The 23,204-nt window shown below is 45.0% G+C and overlaps 1 protein-coding gene across 5 annotated transcripts in view; it reads right to left on the bottom strand.

Annotated features, from left to right (window-relative positions):
* Positions 1 to 8,971: 8,971 nt before the first annotated feature.
* Positions 8,972 to 23,204, bottom strand: part of rabgap1 (RAB GTPase activating protein 1) — a 153,642-nt gene continuing 139,409 nt past the window's right edge. For 3 of the 5 annotated variants that reach the window (XM_031802597.1, XM_031802600.1, XM_031802601.1), the window contains 3 exons: positions 17,995 to 18,066; positions 11,384 to 11,581; positions 8,972 to 11,120 (listed from right to left, as the gene is read on the bottom strand). In XM_031802597.1, coding sequence (XP_031658457.1) covers positions 10,998 to 11,120; positions 11,384 to 11,581; positions 17,995 to 18,066 — 393 coding nt within the window. In that variant the 3' untranslated portion in view covers positions 8,972 to 10,997. The remainder of the gene's footprint in view (positions 11,121 to 11,383; positions 11,582 to 17,994; positions 18,067 to 23,204) is intronic. The other 2 variants (XM_031802598.1, XM_020458036.2) reach the window with 1 other exon arrangement.

Below are 23,204 nucleotides of genomic sequence, written 5' to 3'. Positions count from 1 at the left end.
GTAATTCTACATTTCAAGGCGGGGCGACGACGACTAATGTTGAGATTCAAACCCCTTGCAACATTTACACAGAGCTGGGGAGTCTACACAGAGAGCTATTTGACGAGTCACTCAAACACACATGATCTAGTTGCTTCGATGATCGCAACATGCCTGTTGGACTTCCGTTAAGGACGCGTTCGTGAACAAGTGTTGGATCACGTCCCAATCCACGTCAACGATTTGAATTGGCTGATAGGGAATTTGAACCAGGTGTTATGATACGGATGCTTTTGTCGCCACAGACGGTTTGTTTACGTTTCTACCATTGTGGCTAGATGGACCTAGGGTGGTCGAGTCGGGAACAACAGTTGTTGACAGCTGTAGCGTTGTAGTTAAGCCTAACCCCCTTTTAACCGTAACTTCATTCTCCTAACCTGCTGCGTTAGTTATCAGTGTCACCGCATGGGTTATAATGACGGGTAGCTGTGCAGGTTAGCAGAGGATAAAGTCTGCCAGGTTATCTGATAAGAACAGCTAAAGTCGAGCGTTTGATCAATTGGCTGGTGTGCAGTTTGAGACAGAGAAAAAGTTTTAACTTGTTCTGATGTACGGCCCCGGATAGTCTTAACTGACATCACGGGTAAGTTGTCGTTGAGAGTTCACTCGTTTATTGAGGTAGAGAACATTTTTTAAAGTCTGAACATCAAATAAAAGATCAAACTGAACTAAACTATCTCCACATTTACAGTTTTCAGATGTGTTTACTGTGGTTTATAATCTGTAGTTGTCAAACACACAATCCCCTTTCAGATCTGAAGTATTCAGGTGGACCGGTATTTGAATGTCTTCACCTGCAACTAGACCTAAAGACCTTTCTCTTCAGGAAGGCTTCCTGTTGTAAATTGTGTCCTTGTCTCTTGTAGCATCAGCTGTGTTCTTTGTCTAGTTGTGTCCATTTTTTTTGTTGATTATAAAGAAAAGCTCTTTGTTATGAACTAATCACTCCTATAGATTACATGATAGACAACACTCCTATTGATTAGTCTTTCTGGTATCCTATTGATTACACCATAGACAATCACTCCTGTTGATTAGTCTTCTGGTACAAGTCTCTCATTGAGAACGTGTATAACAACAACCCATGCAGAGTTAGACTCTAAACCAAAGCCTCACATGGGGTTAGTCCAAACGCTGCAGGGGTTAGTCCATTCAAGAACCAATGGGATATTCCAGTTGGTGTTCCTGGGTGAGAGGGTTTAGTCCCATGACTGCCTGAACACCATATGATACAGGCATCACTTGTGGTGGTGCTGCCAGGCTGGGCTGGCATGGAGAGGCTCCCCTATCCCATCGCTCAGAGCAGCCAGCCAGCAGCAGAGCTGAGAGTCTTAAAGTATCAATCTTTGTTTTCTTACCTTTTTGAGAATGAATGCGTTTGTCTTCTGAATTCAAATTCAGGCTTTACAAATGGAAAGGGGGTGAAAATCTTTAAAACTTCCCCGTCAATACAACATTCTGCTCTCTCCGAGGGCTGTGTGTTGTGTTGAGACATGCTAAGGCCAGATGGCCCACATAAATAATAGGCTACTGGACATCATCCTTCACTGAGCGTTGGTTGGCTTTTCATTTCCCCCTGGAATCGTCCCAGGCTAATGATCCATGCCTCTGCTCCCTAAGGTGGGCCAGAGTGCAGAACACCTCACTGCTTATCAGGAGCATACACTGGGTTCAAATAATTTGACATCATTTGAAATACTTAAACTGAGCTTAAATTATTCTATTGCCCCCCGGCAAGCTCAATCGCAAAAGTGCAAACCCAGCCCATCTGGCACTCCAGACAGGCTAAAGCAAACATTACAAATATCTAAAAGATTTCAAATAGTATTTGAACCCATGTCTGGCTGGTAGTGTAGTGGAGAGAGCAGATTGCCTCACTTAGTGCTTCTCAATGGGCAGATTGCTTTATTTCCTATAATATATTAGATCTCGGCGATGAGAAGACCAGGCAGAATATATAAATGGATTGAAATATATTGCAATAATGACGATGCCTTTGAGTTAGGACACTAAGGAAAATGGTTAAGTGGCTTGTTGTCGATGAACAATGATTGTGTTCTTTTGAATTATACATTGTTTGATTTGTGTGACGGATTGTAAAATATAACCTCGTCCCTACCGACTTCCCCTGAACTGTCCCTGATAGGTCCTCCTCCTTGACATAGGAAAATGGGACACAACAAGCACAAAACCACATTGACCATATTCCACCGCATCCTACTCAGGACCCACCGGAAACACACACGCCGGAGTTATTTCCAGCCCACCTCAAAACACCCATCCTCATCATCGTTGTCACGCACACCCACAGTACAATAATAAAAGACGGGGTAAAAGACGGGGTAAAAGACGGGGTAAAAGACGGGGCTCTACCACCCCAGCTCAACGATTGTATTTAGTGCAAGCCACAAGCTGTTACTGAAGATATACTACAGGAACGGATCCATTTGTTACAGAGGAATGACTCCCCCCCCCCTCCCCCCCCCATAACCATATACCTTGGTGCTTAACAATGGGCTGTAGCTGTGTATATAGTTATTGAGTTGTTTACTTATTCTTTTTTTTATATATGTGGATGTCTTCTACAGTTCTTAATGTTTTACTGAGAGAGAGAAGGGGAGCGGTGTGTGAGACTGGGGACTGGATTAAATCCCTACCGCTGAAGTTCAGCGCTGTAGCGCGATTGTCATTTAAAGGGAACGCTCCCATGTTCGTGGCGACTGCATGCACCGCTGCATATGCCGCCTCAATTGGAAATGACTTACACATTTGAATCGCGCTACAGCGCTGAACTTGTATGATACGGATCGACTCGAGCCCTATGAACAATTTAGAAAACTGGGAATTCAATTTGCGAGCCTGCAGCAGATCTGAAACAGGAGTCGGATCTGGTTACGCCCGACGAGAGCTTTGGTTCGCAGGATTTTATTGCTGAACTGAACGTTTTCCTGTCTGTGCTCTAGGTAGCTGCAGCGCATAGTTCAGGGTTAAGTCGGTCACAGTATGGGAGATGGGCTTTCCACTTGTGACAGACTATCACTTGTTACAAGCTCGCTCTCGAGGATCTCAGCCCGTCAGTGTTGTCCAATATCCTGACTGTCGATCGAAGCTTTTTGGTTCTGAATGTACACCGTTGTAGTAGAATGTATAACCATAGCAGAGCTACAGTACTTGCATTTTTGTAGAGACACATATAAACAAATATATATGATAAACATGTATACATCTATTCATCTTTTTTTAAACTACTTGTGTGTGAGTCATTTGGGCACTTCCTGCCTGGTTTGTGTTTACATTTTTATTTCTAAAGTTCTTTGAGCTTGGCGTCTTCTGAGTGACGGACTCCTCCCCTCATCTTTCTGTAAATAGAATTTTCCACTTAAGTAGAATTATTTTGACTACGGAGTTATATTTGTGCCATTAAAATCAAGTAAAGGTTTAGCATTTTATTGGCACAAAAGTAACTCCATAGAAAGCAGCCTAACTTGTAGGGAGTTGTGTGCCTCTCGCACTTTGTTCGATCACATGGCATCAAATAAATGATCCATTTGAGTTATAAAGTCACTATCAACAAGGTGGTCTAATGCAAAGTGACGATTGTGCACAAACCTCTGAGCGAGCGGCACTTCATTCAAAATGACGGCAGTAGATGTTTTCTAGCTGTGGTATTAAATTATTAGTCGCAAAATCACCATGGTGATATGTACTTTGTCACTGTATTTGCCATAATTTATGCTTGACAAAATAATAATTAAAAAAAGTACTGAATCTTCTTTAAAGTGTCAATCTCCTTTTCTATTACCATGACAAACGCAGACTATTTGCTGTGTATTTTAATATCCTTGTCTCTTTTCCCTCGGAAGCAGAGACGTATCATTTAACAGCTAATCTGATGGAAGTCATGATAGTGGGGACTGAAAAGTATATTATAAGAGTGTAGAAAAAGGGGCTAGCTGGTCTTTTTAAATCAGAAGCAGAGATTGAATCTTGTCTCAGGGTTAGTTTGATACAAGTAATAATTGTGGGGACTGAAGAAAACGCTGTGTGTATAAAACATTAGGAACATCTCTGCTCTTTCCATGACAAACTGCCAGGTAGGTGAAACCTATGATCCTTTGTTGATGTCACTTGTTAAATCCACTTCAAATCAGTGTAGATGAAGGGGAGGAGACGGGTTAAAAGGAAGGATTTTAAAGGCTTGAGACAATTGGAACGGGTTATGGTAGTCGGTGCCGTGCGCATTGGTTTGTGTGTGTCAACTGCAAAGCTGCTGGGTTTTTCCACGCTCAACAGTTTCCTGTGTGTTTCAAGAATGGTCCACCATCCAAAGCACATCCAGACAACTTGACACAGATGTGGGAAGCATTGGAGTCAACATGGGTCAGCATCCCTGTGGAACGCTTTCCACACCTTGCAGAGTCCATGCGCCGACAAATTGAGGTTGTTCTGAGGGCAAAGGGGGGGTGCTCCTAATGTTTTGTACACTCAGTGTCTAGAAGCTCAGGGGTAGTTTAGCAAAACATCTTCAATTAAAAGACAAACGCCGCACACTGCTTCTCATGCTACCAGGGGATTTCATTATAACAACATTTCTCAGAGTATGATAGTGGGGACCAATTTAAAGGTTGAATAATGAACTAGGGGGTAATGGAGCAAAACAGCTGCTGATTGAGTCAACTGTATTGGATGACATCTCTAATATCTCCCATATTCCACATTAACGGAGACTGTAAACAATTACATGAACTGGGTTCAAATACTACTTGAAATCTTTCAAATACGTTTCGTGTTTGCTTTAGAGTGCCAGATATGCAGGTGTTTGTACTCTTCTGTTTTATTAGTTCCATTGAACCAGGCACGATTAATCAAGCAGGTGTGCTGTCCATGTTGAAATGAGTTTGTTAGCTGCTGCACTGGGGAGGCAGGAGACCATCAAAATACCTATAACTCCCTCTCCAGTATGGATGTACTGTGGGAGACCAGAGCCAAGTTGTTTAATAGAGACACCGTCTCTCCATCTGGGGAAGTAATCAGGATTAGTGGGAGGGTCTCGGTAGCAGCACACACACACACACACACACACACAGCAGCTCCAACGACTGGGCCCAGGATGCTCCTATTTTAGATTCTGGAGACGACCGACTGGGCAATGACACCTCTCCCTGTGTCAGTGGAGTGGAGAAGGGGTTGGGGGTGGAGGGGTCTGCAATGAAGGGAGAGTGGGGGGGGTTCACTCTGAAGCCAAACCTGTGCGAACCTGTCTGGGCGACCTGGTCCCTCTTGACTCACAAAAGCACAGAGCGATGCTGCCTCAGTGCCTGTCTGCAACTTAACCCTATAAACATTCCGCCCATACTCTGCTCTCTGCTGCCGGGCGGTAGGCTAATATCATTCTGTAAGGTAAGTAGGGATTGGGGGGAAGGGGGGGGTCTGTTTGATTGCATAATGCTGACGCTTGTTACTCCCTGCGGGTAACAGGTTTCCCATGCCTCACCGCAAGCAGACACCTCAGCCCGGGTGATAACTTTATGGGGGCCCCAAAGTTATAAACACTTAAATGATATATAATTTTTTTTTTTTTAAGCTGTCACAATCCATACACGCAGGAGATTTAAAATCAGGGACAACTGGAGGGCTATAATGTGTTGTTGTTTAAAAATGTGTTGTTTTAAAATGTTTAAAAATAGCGCCTTCATTGCTGAAGACAAAATAACACAAAGAAAACAACCAAATGTCTTCTGGGACTTCTACTGCCAGCACTGCCTAGCAGTTAGGCAGCTTGTTAGGGCGTCAGGGTTATGAGTTGACTGACAACGGAGACTGTTTTTAGAACAACAGAACCCAAATGTCTTCTGGGACTTCTACTGCCAGCACTGCCTAGCAGTTAGGCAGCTTGTTAGGGCGTCAGGGTTATGAGTTGACTGACAACGGAGACTGTTTTTAGAACAACAGAACCCAAATGTCTTCTGGGACTTCTACTGCCAGCACTGCCTAGCAGTTAGGCAGCTTGTTAGGGCGTCAGGGTTATGAGTTGACTGACAACGGAGACTGTTTTTAGAACAACAGAACCCAAATGTCTTCTGGGACTTCTACTGCCAGCACCGCCTAGCAGTTAGGCAGCTTGTTAGGGCGTCAGGGTTATGAGTTGACTGACAACGGAGACTGTTTTTAGAACAACAGAACCCAAATGTCTTCTGGGACTTCTACTGCCAGCACTGCCTAGCAGTTAGGCAGCTTGTTAGGGCGTCAGGGTTATGAGTTGACTGACAACGGAGACTGTTTTTAGAACAACAGAACCCAAATGTCTTCTGGGACTTCTACTGCCAGCACTGCCTAGCAGTTAGGCAGCTTGTTAGGGCGTCAGGGTTATGAGTTGACTGACAACGGAGACTGTTTTTAGAACAACAGAACCCAAATGTCTTCTGGGACTTCTACTGCCAGCACCGCCTAGCAGTTAGGCAGCTTGTTAGGGCGTCAGGGTTATGAGTTGACTGACAACGGAGACTGTTTTTAGAACAACAGAACCGAATTATGCAGAACAACATCAAAATAGCGGGAGCTTTTCATATTACAATCGTCTGAGATTCCCTCCCCCCAAAACAAAGATTTTCTCAAGAGATGATTTTATATTAAGGTTGAGAATGTTTTGTTTAATTTGACAGAGAAATATAAAATCCGTTTGACACAGTGTGCTTTGTAATATTATTCGGCTATTCAGTACATGAGACGACGAGAGCCTCTGAAAAGGCATTTGTGGGTAAACAGGCAGGCAGAGGGACACATTCTTTTCACCCTCCTCCCAAACCCCACTGTCACCACACCTGTGCAGTTAGATCACAGAGAGAGAAAGAAACCCCATCACTGCACAATATCATTACAGAGGGGGTACTCCTACCTGGTTACCATGGTACCTGTCTATCGCTCTAGTCCAGAGGTGTCAAACATATGGCCCACTAGGGGGTCCAATCCGGCCTGCTGTGATTTGAGAAGAACAAAAAAAACTCAATATACTTTAAAAAGACTAAAACCAAATCGAAACTGTGTAGAAATGATAATGGACATACATTCCTAAAGTTTCTTGACTGTGTCCAGCTGCTAATGATCACCGAAAGGAAAGCTAGACAGTCGGGGAGCACCGGAAAATTCCAAGAGCTATGGATGGACAATTTCTTTGCAACATTTTGACAGCGAGGAAATTTGACAAATTTCCAGTGCAGCTCTCCGGACCTCGTTGAAGACTGAATGCTAAATGGGGCTAAATGAGTTTGACAACCCTGCTATAATCCCTTCACGGTCTTTTCTCCCAAGTGGAATAAAAAGGGGTGGGATGGAAGGATGAAGAGCCACTGGGCCCCTGAGCAATGGCCCTTATTAATCACCAGAGAGAGAGAGAGAGAGAGGGACAGAGAGAGAGAGGGACGGAGAGAGAGGGAGACAGAGGGGGGGAGGGAGAGAGAGAGAGAGGGACAGAGAGAGAGAGGGACGGAGGGAGAGAGAGAGAGACGGAGGGAGGGAGAGAGAGGGGGACGGAGGGAGAGAGAGAGGGACAGAGAGAGAGAGAGGGACGGAGGGAGAGAGAGAGAGACGGATGGAGGGAGAGAGAGACTGAGGGAGAGAGAGAGGGGGACGGAGGGAGAGAGAGAGAGGGGGACGGAGGGAGAGAGAGAGAGGGGGACGGAGGGAGAGAGAGAGACGGACTGAGGGAGAGAGAGAGGGGGACGGAGGGAGAGAGAGAGAGGGGGACGGAGGGAGAGAGGGGGACGGAGGGAGAGAGAGGGACGGAGGGAGAGAGAGAGAGGGGGACGGAGGGAGAGAGAGGGACGGAGGGAGAGAGAGAGAGGGGGACGGAGGGAGAGAGGGGGACAGAGGGAGAGAGAGGGACGGAGGGAGAGAGAGAGAGGGAGGGGGACGGAGGGAGAGAGGGGGACAGAGGGAGGAGAGAGGGACGGAGGGAGAGAGAGAGAGGGGGACGGAGGGAGAGAGGGGGACAGAGGGAGAGAGAGGGACGGAGGGAGAGAGAGAGGGGGGGACAGAGGGAGAGAGAGGGACGGAGGGAGAGAGAGAGACAGACTGAGGGAGAGAGAGAGAGAGGGGGACGGAGGGAGAGAGAGAGAGGGGGACGGAGGGAGAGAGGGGGACAGAGAGAGAGAGAGGGACGGAGGGAGAGAGAGGGACGGAGGGAGAGAGAGAGAGAGGGGGACGGAGGGAGAGAGGGGGACAGAGGGAGAGAGAGGGACAGAGGGAGAGAGAGAGAGGGGGACGGAGGGAGAGAGAGAGAGGGGACGGAGGGAGAGAGGGGGACAGAGAGAGAGAGAGGGACGGAGGGAGAGAGAGGGACGGAGGGAGAGAGAGAGAGGGGGACGGAGGGAGAGAGGGGGACAGAGGGAGAGAGAGGGACGGAGGGAGGGAGAGAGAGGGGGATATTTCAAATGTTTTTATTTAACCTTTATTTAACTATATAAAGAAGAGCGCAAGAGAGAGACCTGGATATATTAAAAGGGTTTCAAGGTATTTTCAGTAGAGCAGGATAGTAGGGCCTGCATCCCAAATGGCACCCTAGTTCCTTTATAGGGCACTACTTTTGACCAGGTCAAAAACAGTGAACTGTATAGGGAATAGGGTACCATTTGGGACCCTGGCCCAGGAGTTGTCACAGGCAGACAGACAAGTGAGACATCAGATCTCTCTGCTTCGTTATGTCCAGAGGTAACATGGCAACGGGAATCTGATACTCATTTAATTGATCATGGAGCAGGATAGAGACACTATAATGACTTGAATTATATTCAGCCAACATGCAGGGAGAAGAAGAGGAGAAATAGTCAGGGCTATAAAAAGTGTATGATCCATCCATACATTCAGGGCTATAAAAAGTGTATGATCCATCCATACATTCAGACGAGCATAAAAATGAAAGGAACAACACATAGGCCTGTGTTCATAGCTTTATATTGAAATGCAGAGTAATGCAACCTACATTAGTACAATGTTCCACACGTTCAGTAAAGTTGGATGAAAGAAGGTACATTTTGGCATGTTATAGATGAGACAGAAGGTACATTTTGGCATGTTATAGATGAGACAGAAGCTTTGAGCAAAAAACATACATTATGATCCTCATTAATCTGTAACACAGTCCTTAATTATTCATTAGTTTACAGCGGAGAGTAGAAATACAAAAGAATAGACAAAAACTCATCATCAGAATGCTTTTTATGTACAACCCAGTGCCTTACGGAGCAGCCTCTGTTCTCAGCACATTGCACAGGCCTTACTTCTTCCACTGACATCAACACAGACTTAAGCAAGCTTAGCCGGATCCCATACGTTATAAATATGAATATTAAGGTGCAAAGACCGCTCCTCCCACCACAAACCCACACACAGACTGTCAGTAGAGAGTAGGACCTTCCCCAATATGGACACAGAGCTCTAACCAGGGAGCGTTCAGATAGAAATATATTATGTAGTGCAAGCATGTAAAACAAGGAATCATGTCAGCTCTGTTCATGACATCCCGTAACGTGCCCCAGACTCCTTTAGGGAGTGCCAGCTTGACCTCCAACGACCTCTGAACTTTGATGAGCCCCAACAGTTATGTCTCTGTCTGACCCTCTGTCTCCGTCTCCCACATAAGCACACAGCCTGTAACTGACGACTAGATGACATGCGTGTGCCATATCGCCATTTCTCTCCCTTTCAGAAGTGTAGGTAGGTAGGTAGGTGGCTGTGATGTGTGTATATGTCTATGTCTACATAGGGAGAGTGGATTCAGAGTGTGCATAGGTAGGTGCCTGTAAGGTCTGTGTGTGTTTATGTCTATGTTGGGAGAGTGGGGTCACTGACTAGGTCTGGGGGGGGGCGTGTCATGGAGCTAAAATAACACGGGGTCATCTAGGAACCCCAGAGGAGCAGCTGGTCTCAAGAGTGGAGGAGTGATGAGCCGCATCCAACGTGCCATTTCAGCCGTGGAGGGAAAGAGTGTGTGAGCCAAGGGAGGGCCACACCCACATCTCTATATCTGCAGCTCCCATGCTTTGAGCCCAGCCTGTCCCGGCCCAGAAAGCGCATTGTGAGGACTGCGTCAGGACCACCAGGACATCGCCCACTAGTGGCCTCCGTCTGCTACTGCACCACCGGCCGGACAGACCCCAGGCTGTTGCTAATATATCTACTGTTATGCTGTACATTATGTTCACCTTAACCCTTCGCATCAAGGCTTCGTCAATAAGATCCTCTTCCTCCTCATATAGCGCCAATCTCCGCACACTATACAGCACCCACTTTTCATACACTAAACTCGCACTCCGAGCTTCACAGGTTCACCGCCACACACTCAGAACCATCATCAGTCACACAAACATGCACACACAAACATGCACACACACACACACATTCGGCTAAATGTTCACACACACACTAACACACCCATACATACACTCTGGTGTGCTCAGTCTTCACAGACACACGTCTATACATGAGCGTGTTCATAATCATACACATATAGAAAAGAAAGGTAGAACGGAAATGAGAAAAAGGAAGAGGCTGTCGGTTAGCACTCGTAGTACTTAGATTACAGTTGGAGTTGTTTGTGCAAGCAGTCTAGAGAGGACAGTAAAATAGATTGTATTTCCCAGGTCTGGACTGGAAGGACAGTTCAGGTAGCTCTCTAGAAAGCTCCTTCCTTACCTGTTAAATATCAGTAGTATAAAGACTAATGTTGAAACCTCTCTCTTCTTTTTTAATTAAGTACGTTGTTTCGTTTGGGGCAGTGGTACCTTTGAGCTTAGTCCTTTTTTTTTAAACCCCCGTCGTGTCACGGTGAGGTTTGGTTTGCTCCAGTCCAGTGAGTGGGTGGTACCTCTGACTAGGAGAAGGAGGGGGAGGCCGGGAGGGGGAGGTTTGGGAGCAGGGCGGGGAGAAGGAGACAGTCTATGGTCGAGAAGGAGTGTCTCAAGTTAGGTGGTCTCCTTGCCCTGTGCTCCCGTCGCAGTCTTGATGGAGGTTAAGGTTCTGTTGAACCAGGTCTTCTTAGCAGCCTGGACCTCGTTGAGAGCCAGACCCAGGGTGTGCTCCAAGTCCTGCGGGGGGGGGGGGGGGGGGGGGGGGGGGGGGGGGGGGGGGGGGGAGGACGTACCGGGAAGAGGTTAGGCAATGGGCTGGAGCTGCATGAACGAAAACGTGTATTGCCTCAAACTCCCTTCAGTAATGAAATCGTGAACTGTTAGGATTTAAATGAACTGATCGAGGATCTCAGCTGAGTTTAGTCTATGTGGGTAGCTACAGTGCGGATGACAACAATTTAAGCAGAAGTATTGGGGTCATTTTGAAGTGAGCCTAGTACCTGTATCTTGCACTCTGCCTCCACCAGCTGTAGTTTGGTCTGGGCCAGTTCCAGCTCCATCTCTCGGAGCTGGTTCTTCAGAGCCTCCTTCTCCTCGTCCGTCTCCTCCTCACTGCCCTCCTTCAGCTTCCTCGCTGCCTTCAGACGACCCTCCTTGCTGAACAGGATGGAGCACTTTTCACAGCCTTCGACTTTCAGCTGTAGGGGAGAGACCGCATAGAGCGGGGTCAGGGGTTAAAACATGGCTACACCACAGAGGCAAGTCACTTCTCCCAGCCTTTTACCTTCACCTGTACAGGGGAGAGACCAGGACACCAGTTATACCAGCCAGGCACAGCTTACACCAGTAGACCTCTAAGCCTATCCCTTCAGACAAACCTTTCTGTTCAACAAGTACTGCACTTCTCCCAGCCTTTTACCGTCAACTGGAGTGAGAGAGACCCAGACACAGGTTAAACCAGGTCACATGTTGTACCACAACGATACACCACGCAAATCGGAGCATCTAAGAGCAGGCACAGTTTACAAAACGACATCACTGGGGCTTCCTCACTTCCAGCTAGCTCACACAGGTATCTCCCTCCCATTCCCCCTGTAATGTGGTGTGTTGTCTGAGTAAGTACAGGCAGCTGCAATAGTAGTGAGCAATGGAGGGTGATATGCAGGGTGATAGGGTGATAAGAGGTGGCAGGCTGAGGGTCTCTCCTTTACGGGAGATATAGTCCTCCGCAGTTTCAAGAGCCCTCTCATCCTCCACCTCACCCAACCCCCATCACCTCGCCGAGTCCGGAAATGAGAAGCTGTATACCAACTCCATGATCATCCAATATCCCAATCCAGAGTCCTACGGTACAGGGAGACAGAGAAGTGGGCTATTCTGTTTGTGTTATCAAAAGGGAATAGAAATGGATGCTTTGTCCTAATCTCCTAATTCTCATATAAGACGGCAGAGGTTTGAATATTAGGCTATAATCATGCATAGCTGATAGTATACATTTTACATTCCATGATGCATTAAGATCACTTTATTGGTCAATTGAACACAAGGTCCGAAATTCGACTTCCGCTTTTAACCCAGTCCATCTGAAATACACGCATATACAGTACCAGTCCAAAGTTGGGACACACCTACTCATTCAAGGGTTTGTCTTCACTTTTACTATTTTCTACATTGTAGAATAATAGTGAAGACATTAAGACTGTGAAATAACACATATGGAATCATGTATTAAAATTTAAAAAAATGTTAAACAAATCAAAATATATTTGAAATTTGATATTCTTCAAAGTAGCCTTTTATTTTTAATTTAATTTTGATTGAACCTTTATTTAACTATGCAAGTCAGTTAGGAATCAATTATTATTTACAATGACGGCCTACAACAGCCAAACCTGGACAACGCTGGGCCAATTGTGCGTGGCCCTATGGGACCCCCAATCACAGCCGGTTGTGATACAGCCTGGATTCAAAACCAGGGTGTCTATAGTGACGCCTCTCGCACTGAGAAGCAGTTTCTTAGGCTCCTGCGCCACTCGGAAGCCTTGATGACAGCTTTGCACACTCTTGGCATTCTCTCAACCAGCTTCATGAGGTATCCACCTGGAATGCATTTCAATTAACAGGTGTGCCTTGTTAAAAGTTGATTTGTTAATTTCTAGCCAGATGGTCTGCGCATGCTCTGAGGACGCAGCTAGGGATGCTGTCTGGGTCGGCAGCCTTGCGAGGGTTAACACATTTAAACGTCTTACTTACGTCAGCCACGGAGAACGAGAGTCCACAGTCCTTGGGAGCGGGCCGCGTCGGTGACACTGTGTTATGCTCAAAGCGGATGAAAAAGGTGTTTAGCTTGTCCGGAAGCAAGACTTCAGTATTCGTGATGTGGCTGGTCTTCCGCTGACTTGCGACTCCACTTTGTCTCTGTACCCAACATTTTGCCTGTTTGATTGCCTTACGGAGGGAATAACTAAACTGTTTGTATTCAACCATATTCCCAGTCACCTTGCTATGGTTAAATGTGGTGGTTCGCACTTTCATTTTTGCACGAATGATGCTGTCTATCAACGGTTTCTGGTTTGGGTAGGTTTTAATAGTCACAGTGGGAACAACATCCCCTATATACTTCCTGGTGAACTGAGTCACTGTGTCCGTGTATACATCAATGTTATTCTCCGAGGCTAAACGGAAAATATCCCCGTCCGGGTGATCAAAACAATCTTGAAGCATGGATTCCGATTGGTCAGACAGGCGTTGAATAGGCATTAGCACAGGTACTTCATGTTTGAGTTTCTGCCTATAGGAAGGGAGGAGCAAAATTGAGTTGTGATCTGATTTTCTGATGGGAGGGTGGGGGAGGGCCCTGTAGGCATTCCGGAAGGGGGAGTAGCAGTGATCGAGTGTTTTCCTCAGATTAGCTTTGTGTAAATCCCCAGCTACAATAAATGCAGCCTCAGGATGTGTGGTTTCCATTTTGCACAAAGTCCAGTGTAGCTCCTTGAGGGCCGTTGTGGTATCGGCTTGAGGAGGAATACACAGTCGTGGCCAAAAGTTTTGAGAATGACACAAATATTATTTTTCACAAAGTCTGCTGCCTCAGTTTGTATGATGGCAAACAATCAATCCCTATACCAGTCTGCTGTTCCCACATGCTTCAAGAGGGCCACCATTGTTCCTGTTCCCAAGAAAGCTAAGGTAACTGAGCTAAACGACTACCGCCCCGTAGCACTCACATCCGTCATCATGAAGTGCTTTGAGAGACTAGTCAAGGACCATATCACCTCCACCCTACCTGACACCCTAGACCCACTCCAATTTGCTTACCGCCCAAATAGGTCCACAGACGATGCAATCTCAACCACACTGCACACTGCCCTAACCCATCTGGACAAGAGGAATACCTATGTGAGAATGCTGTTCATCGACTACAGCTCGGCATTCAACACCATAGTACCCTCCAAGCTCGTCATCAAGCTCGAGACCCTGGGTCTCGACCCCGCCCTGTGCAACTGGGTACTGGACTTCCTGACGGGCCGCCCCCAGGTGGTGAGGGTAGGCAACAACATCTCCACCCCTCTGATCCTCAACACTGGGGCCCCACAAGGGTGCGTTCTGAGCCCTCTCCTGTACTCCCTGTTTACCCACGACTGCGTGGCCACGCACGCCTCCAACTCAATCATCAAGTTTGCGGACGACACAACAGTGGTAGGCTTGATTACCAACAACGACGAGACGGCCTACAGGGAGGAGGTGAGGGCCCTCGGAGTGTGGTGTCAGGAAAATAACCTCACACTCAACGTCAACAAAACTAAGGAGATGATTGTGGACTTCAGGAAACAGCAGAGGGAACACCCCCTTATCCACATCGATGGAACAGTAGTGGAGAGGGTAGCAAGTTTTAAGTTCCTTGGCATACACATCACAGACAAACTGAATTGGTCCACTCACACAGACAGCATCGTGAAGAAGGCGCAGCAGCGCCTCTTCAACCTCAGGAGGCTGAAGAAATTCGGCTTGTCACCAAAAGCACTCACAAACTTCTACAGATGCACAATCGAGAGCATCCTGGCGGGGTGTATCACCGCCTGGTATGGCAACTGCACCGCCCTCAACCGTAAGGCTATCCAGAGGGTAGTGAGGTCTGCACAACGCATCACCGGGGGCAAACTACCTGCCCTCCAGGACACCTACACCACCCGATGCTACAGGAAGGCCATAAAGATCATCAAGGACATCAACCACCCGAGCCACTGCCTGTTCACCCCGCTGTCATCCAGAAGGCGAGGTCAGTACAGGTGCATCAAAGCTGGGACCGAGAGACTGAAAAACAGCTTCTATCTCAAGGCCATCAGACTGTTAAACAGCCACCACTAACATTGAGTGGCTGCTGCCAACACACTGTCAATGACACTGACTCAACTCCAGCCACTTTAATAATGGGAATTGATGGGAAATTATGTAAATATATCACTAGCCACTTTAAACAATGCTACCTTATATAATGTTACTTACCCTACATTATTCATCTCATATGCATATGTATATACTGTACTCTATATCATCGACTGCATCCTTATGTAATACATGTATCACTAGCCACTTTAACTATGCCACTTTGTTTACATACTCATCTCATATGTTATACTGTACTCGATATCATCTACTGTATCTTGCCTATGCTGCTTTGTACCATCACTCATTCATATATCCTTATGTACATATTCCTTATCCCCTTACACTGTGTATAAGACAGTAGTTTTTTTGGAATTGTTAGTTAGATTACTTGTTCGTTATTACTGCATTGTCGGAACTAGAAGCACAAGCATTTCGCTACCCTCGCATTAACATCTGCTAACCATGTGTATGTGACAAATAAAATTTGATTTGATTTGATTTGCATATACTCCAGAATGTTATGAAGAGTGATCAGATGAATTGCAATTAATTGCAAAGTCCCTCTTTGCCATGCAAATGAACTGAATCCCCAACAAACATTTCCACTGCATTTCAGCCCTGCCACAAAAGGACCAGCTGACATCATGTCAGTGATTATCTTGTTAACACAGGTGTGAGTGTTGACGAGGACACGGCTGGAGATAACTCTGTCATGCTGATTGAGTTCAAATAACAGACTGGAAGCTTCAAAAGGAGGGTGGTGCTTGGAATCATTGTTCTTCCTCTGTCAATCATGTTTACCTGCAAGGAAACACATGCCATCATCATTGCTTTGCACAAAAAGGGCTTCACAGGCAAGGATATTGCTGCCAGTAAGATTGCACCTAAATCAACCATTTATCGGATCATCAAGAACTTCAAGGAGAGCTGTTCAATTGTTGTGAAGAATGCTTCAGGCCGCCCAAGAAAGTCCAGCAAGCACCAGGACCGTCTCCTAAAGTTGATTCAGCTGTGGGATCGGGGAATCACCAGTACAGAGCTTGCTCAGGAATGGCAGCAGGCAGGTGTGAGTGCATCTGCACGCATAGTGAGGCGAATACTTTTTGAGGATGGCCTGGTGTCAAGAAGGGCAGCAAAAAGCCACTTCTCTCCAGGAAAAACATCAGGGACAGACTGATATTCTGCAAAAGGTACAGGTATTGGACTGCTGAGGACTGGGGTAAAGTCATTTTCTCTGATATATCCCCTTGCCGATTGTTTGGGGCATCTGGAAAAAAGCTTGTCCGGAGAAGACAAGGTGAGCACTACCATCAGTCCTGTGTCATGCCAACAGTAAAGCATCCTGAGACCATTCATGTGTGGGGTTGCTTCTCAGCCAAGGGAGTGGGCTCACTCACAATTTTCCCTCAGAACACAGCCATAAATAAAGAATGGTACACATCAACTTCATGTAATTGTCAATAAAAGCCTTTGACACTTATGAAATGCTTGTAATTATACTTCAGTATTCCATAGTAACATCTGACAAAAATATCTAAAGACACTGAAGCAGCAAACTTTGTGGAAATTAATTCATATCTGTGTCATTCTCAAAACTTTTGGCCACGACTGTACACGACTGTGACTACAACCAAAGAGAATTCTCTTGGGAGGTAATATGGTCGGCATTTGATTGTGAGGTATTCTAGGACGGGTGAACAAAAGGACTTGAGTTTATTTACATTATCACAACCACACTGAGTATTTAATCATGAAACATGACACCACCACCGTTCTTCTTCCCGGGAGTTCTTTATTCCTGTCTGTGCAATGTACTGAGAACCCAGCTGGCTGTATGTCTGGAGAGAGCCATGATTCCGTGAAACAGAGTATGTTACAGTCCCTGATGTCTCCCGAAGGAGATCCTCGTCCTGAGCACTTCTACTTTGTTGTCCAGAGACTGAATATTAGCAAGTAATATACTCGGAAGTGGTGGATGGTGTGCACGCCTCCTGAGTCGGACTAGAAGTCCACTCCGAATACCTCTTCTCAGCCGGCGGCGTTTTGGAGCAGCCTCTGGGATAAGTTCAATTGCCCTGGGGGGTCCGAACAAAGGATCCAATTTGGGAAAGTTGTATTCCTGGTCGTAATGCTGGTGAGTTACCGTCGCTATGATATCCAAAAGTTACTTCCGGCTGTATGTAATAACACAAAAAAAGCCTTCCAGGTGAAGCTGGTTGAGAGAATGCCAAGAGTCTGCAAAGCTGTCATCAAGGCAAAGGGTGGCTACTTTGAAGAATCTCAAATCTATCTTCATTTGTTTAACACTTTTTTGGTTACTACATGATTCCATGTGTTATTTCATAGTTTTGATGTCTTCACTATTATTCTATAATGTAGAAAAGAGTAAAAATTAAGAAAAACCCTTGAATGAGTAGGTGTGTCTAAACTTTTGACTGGTACTGTATATACATATACAGGTTTCGGAGAGGTGCGGGGGCTGTCATACTTGGTCTCTCTTGTAAAATAAATGTTATCTCAATGAGACTAACCTGTATACATACAGACAAAAATAAACTTAGCAGCTAATGTTAACTTGCTAAGCGGAAGGACAATAAATAAAGAGTACAACACTCACTCGCACAGCCACACAAAGAAAGCATGCACATTTGAAAACAGCGGTATGTCACGTGATTGAGCAGTCTGTCATGTGATGGTGTGATGTCCTGTGACATGGTCTCACCCGGATCTTCTCCAGCTCTCCCTTGTTGGCTGCCTGCTGTTTCTCCAGACGCTCACTGAGCTGGGAGCAGATCTAAAGGGGTCAACATAGAGGTCAAAGGTCAAGAGGTTAGAACACAGGGCGAATCTCAAACACCTTTCCATGAATCCTCCCTCATCTGAATGTGAGTGTCATCCCGGGCAGGCCGTGGGCTCTATCCTCTTACAGTTAAGTGTATTAACTCAACTACACAACTCCTGTCATTAGAGGATTACCTAACCATCCGGCTGGCCCTACTCTGCACCGGGGGAGTATTCGTTAGGCACCACACGGAAGAAAACTGACTGAAACAGGGAGGGACTGCCTGAACTTGTCAAATAAGAAAATGGAAAATGTCTGGCTACGGTGTGCCCTTATGAATACAACCCACCCCATGCGCCCACCTTACCGCAGGGAGATGGACGCAGTGAGATCGATGGGAAATTAACTGGAACATTTTATCAATTTGATCACCCAAGAAATCCCATCTATCCCACTCCGCCCTCCCTGTCACCGCGGCAACACCACACACATCTTAATTTAGAGAAAGCTTGATTCATCGCCACGAATATGGTTTAAATAGGTTGCCGGAGCGATTAGGCAACACTAAAAACAGAAATTCATTACCATGCATAAGCTATTGTAATTAACAAACAATGTGTTATTAATGATGTTTTTAATTAATGCAATCAGAGAGAAGAGACAGAGACACGGTGTCTCAGTCACTTATAGTTTAGTGGTTATTTGGAGGGAAGGGTTTTTAGCTCTGGGATTATTAAGGCTTTGTTGTGGGCAGGTTATAAATGGTTTAGATCATTAAGGCAAGACCCTTGCCTCCGCCAGACAGTCTAGCTAACAACCCTGCCAACTAGGGCTTTGGTCCAGCTCAGTACGAACACACCCAATGCAACGTATGAAGGCTTCGATTATGGAATCAGGTGTGTTAGTACTGGGCTAGAACAAAAGCCTGCACATCTTCCCCTTGCTCTACTTGTTCCCAACCTGCTAGAGCAAAATGGTTTTGTTACAGTCTAATTCTGTGCCAAATGCTTAAGTTGAATAATACCACAGCTGTCCAGTGCCCTCTTTACATACCGCAAGGATGAGTGATATATTACTGTCTCTTTATGTGTAGGGCACTAAAAACCTAGCCAGGGGAAAATGTAGTTTCCTCTGTTCAGGCTTTAAAGATCTTATCACTCCTCTATCATCGGCTGTGAGAGCTGCTGTTTGTACTATTCTAAGACAGTGGAGCCAATTACCTCATCTCTTTTGTAAGCGTACCTCCCCCTACGAGAGGTAAACAGCTCTTTGTGAAGAATAAGTATATAAAAGACTGTGTAAATAAGCAAGTTCATCCCCAGTATATCTGGAGAGTTAAATTCATTGCAATTGCTTGAATAAAATTATCCCTACCTGGTCCTTGGAACAAGCATTTCCTCAACACACCTGTCTGTCTCAGTCTGTCAGCCTGCTATTCCTGATGTGTGTGATCTCCAGCCTGCTGCTGGTCCCAGATCAGTTCACAGGAACCTATTATCACACTCTACCATACATCACACTGTTAGGAGGCCTATTAAAACAGCCTCAACACCGCAATGGCGACCAGAGAGAAACTATTTTTAAAGAACCACATCTCCTCACCGTTTTTCTGCTTTCTGATCCGAAGAGCTGCTTTCAACTGGCACATCGCAGCCAGCGGAGCTGCTACCATCAATTTGATCATTTTCTGTTTCCTATCATTTTAGATTCCTGTCAAAAGGTAGCTACATCTGTTTTTAAAATAGTGAGACTATTTCTGTTGGCCCTCAGTACCTTTTACGCCCTCAGTGTTGTGTAATCTAGCTTTGGCTATGTCAACTGAAGTTTGTGTTGAGGAATTAAACATATGGATAGGACGAGCTTTACTCAACGATTTATATATCAACTAGAGGACTGTGTTGACTAGAGCCACCGTGCAGCCATCTTGGCACTCCCCCATCATTGTAAAACCTATTTTGGAAGCTATAGAAATGCATTTATTAATGTCTATATTAGTTATTGCCACATGTATTCTATTCCATACACCTTACATACTTTTAAATGATATATTATGTGAGCTAAGCATAAACATTTAACATGTATAAACATGTTCCTTAAATAGTATCAGATATTCAAGGTTTTTATAGGTATTCGGGCTATGATGAAGATCAGATCAAATTCTGTGACTAATTTATGCAGAAATCCAATTAATTCCAAAGGGATCACATATTTTTTCTTGCCACTGTATATAATTGGTTTTACTGATTACAAAATAAACTGTGGATAAGTGGATAACAGAAGGGGACTGTTCAACTCAGTCTCGGTCCACCAAATCTTTTCGATCAGAGCGTCTAGATAATAGAACAACCTTTCAACCAGTGTGAGAGAGTATCTTGGCTAGCATCAAGGCAAACCCAAATATTTTTTGGGTTGGACACACATTTGTTTACATCCCCGTGAGCGAGCATCTCTCTTTTGCCAAGATAATCCATCCACCTGACATGTGTGGCATATCAAGAAGCTGATTAAACCGCATGATCGTTACACACCTTGTGCTGAGGGACAAGGTGATCCACACTCATACCTTTTTTTACGGAATCTGTGACCAACAGATGCATGTGTATTCCCAGTCATGTGAAATCCATAAATTAGGGCCTAATGAAATTATTTAAATTGACTGATTTCCTTATATGAACTGTAACTCAGTAAAATTGTTGAAATGGTTGCATTTATATTTTTGTTCAATATATATATATATGAATAGTTTGTTATATTGTAGTGATGTATTAATGTTTGTTTTCTGCCCAGATGAAAATGTGCTATCTAGCTTAATCAGGTGCAATAGCATGTTTACATGGTCCCTGACAAATAATAAATAGATAGGATAAATAAATAGGATGTTGCCATCAGAGGAGAGAATACAGAATGGAGAGAATGGTGAGAATAAAACCTGCGTATTTCTGTCAGGATCTAGGATCAATGGAGACACTCAAGTTTATTAATCCTGTATCTCTTGACACATTCATGAAAATAATCATGGCCTCTAAACCGTCAAGCTGCATACTGGATCCCATTCCAACTAAACTACGGAAAGATCTACTTCCTGTGCTTGGCCCTCCTATGTTGAACATAATGTCTCCCTATCCACTGGATGTGTACCAAACTCACTAAAAGGTGGCAGTAATAAAGCCTCTCTTGAAAAAGCCCAACCTTGACCCGTAAAATGTAAAAAAAAAAGAAGAATATCGACCAATATTGAATCTCCCATTCCTCTCAAGAATTTTAGAAAAAGCTGTTGCACGGCAACTCACTGCCTTCCTGAAGAGAAATAATGTAAATGAAATGCTTCAGTCTGGTTTTAGACCCCATCATAGCACTGAGACTGCCCTTGTGATGTGGAAAATGAACTTTTAATGGCGTCAGACCGAGGCTCTGCATCTGTCCTCGTGCTCCTAGGCCTTATAGTGCTGCTTTTGACGCCATCGATCACCACATTCTTTTGGAGAGATTAGAAACCCTAATTGTGATGTGGAAAATGAACTTTTAATGGCGTCAGACCGAGGCTCTGCATCTGTCCTCGTGCTCCTAGGCCTTATAGTGCTGCTTTTGACGCCATCGATCACCACATTCTTTTGGAGAGATTAGAAACCCTAATTGGTTCTAGCTTGGTTTAGATCTTGTCTGTCAGTAAGATATCAGTTCGTCTCTGTGGATGGTTTGTCCTCTGACAAATCAATTGTACGTTTCGGCGTTCCTCGAGGTTCTGTTTTAGGACCACTATTGTTTTCACAATATATTCTACCTCATGGTGATGTCTTTCAGAAACACAACGTGAACTTTCACTGCTATGTGGACGACACACTTCGATGAAACATGTTGAAGCCCCAAAATTGCCTACCCTGGAAGCCTGTGTTTCAGACATAAGGAAGTGGATGGCGGAAAATGTTGTACTTTTAAACTTAGACAAAACAGAGATGCTTGTTCTAGGTCCCAAGAAACAAATTCATCTGACAATTAATCTTGATGGTTGTACAGTCGTCTCAAATAAAACTGTGAAAGATCCCGGCGTTACTCTGAACCCTGATCTCTCTTTTGACAAAAATATCAATAATATTTCAAGGACAGCTTTTTTCCATCTTCGTGTCATTGCAAAAAATCTGAAACGTTTTGTCCAAAAAGTATGCAGAAAAGATAATCCATGATTTTGTCACTTCTAGATTAGACCACTGCAATGCTGTACTCTCTGGCTACCTGGGCAAAGCACTAAATAAACTTCAGTTAGTGCTAAACACAGCTGCTAGAATCTTGACGAGAACCAAAGAAATGTATCATATGTGCTAGCCTCTCTACACTGGCTTCCTGTTAAGGCTAGGGCTAGGTTTTACTGCTAACCTACAAAGCATTACATGGGCTTGCTCCTACCCATCTCTCCGATTTGGTCCTGCCGTACATATCTACACATATGCAACAGTCACAAGACGCAGGCCTCCTTATTGTCTCTGGAATTTCTAAGCAAACAGCTGGAGGTAGAGCTTTCTCCTATAGCCTTTCCATGTGAGAGACACAGACTCGGTCTCAACCTTTAACTTCTTTGGGACTGGGGGTCAGTATTGAGTAGCTAGGATAATAAGGTGCCCAGAGTAAACTGCCTGCTACTCAGGCCCAAAAGCTAGAATATGCATATAATTAGTATATTTGGATAGAAAACACTCTGTAGTTTGAATTATGTCTGTGAGTATAACAGAACTCATATGGCAGGCAAAAACCGGAGGAAAAAAATCCAAGCAGGAAGTGGGAAATCTGCGGTTTGTAGTTTTTCAAGTCATTGCCTATCGAATATACAGTGTCTATGGGGATAATATTGCACCTCCTAAGGCTTCCACTAGATGCCAACAGCCTTTAGAACCTTGTTTGAGGCTTCTAATGTGAAGGAGGAGAGAATGAGAGCTGTTTGAGCTAGAGGGCTGGCAGAGTGCCATGAGCTGATCATGGTTGCGCCCGTGAGAGGTAGCTGCGTTCCATTGCATTTCTAAAGACAAAGCAATTATCCGGTTGGAACATTATTGAAGATTTATGATAAAAACATCCTCAAGATTGATTCTATACATCGTTTGACATGTTTCTATGAACTGTAATAGAACGTTTTTTACATTTTGTCTGAACAAGTGATC

Source organism: Oncorhynchus kisutch, linkage group LG23 (assembly GCF_002021735.2).
Source record: "Oncorhynchus kisutch isolate 150728-3 linkage group LG23, Okis_V2, whole genome shotgun sequence".
NCBI classification, from domain to species: Eukaryota; Metazoa; Chordata; class Actinopteri; order Salmoniformes; family Salmonidae; genus Oncorhynchus; species Oncorhynchus kisutch.
This window is presented reverse-complemented; position numbering and strand designations above follow the sequence as displayed.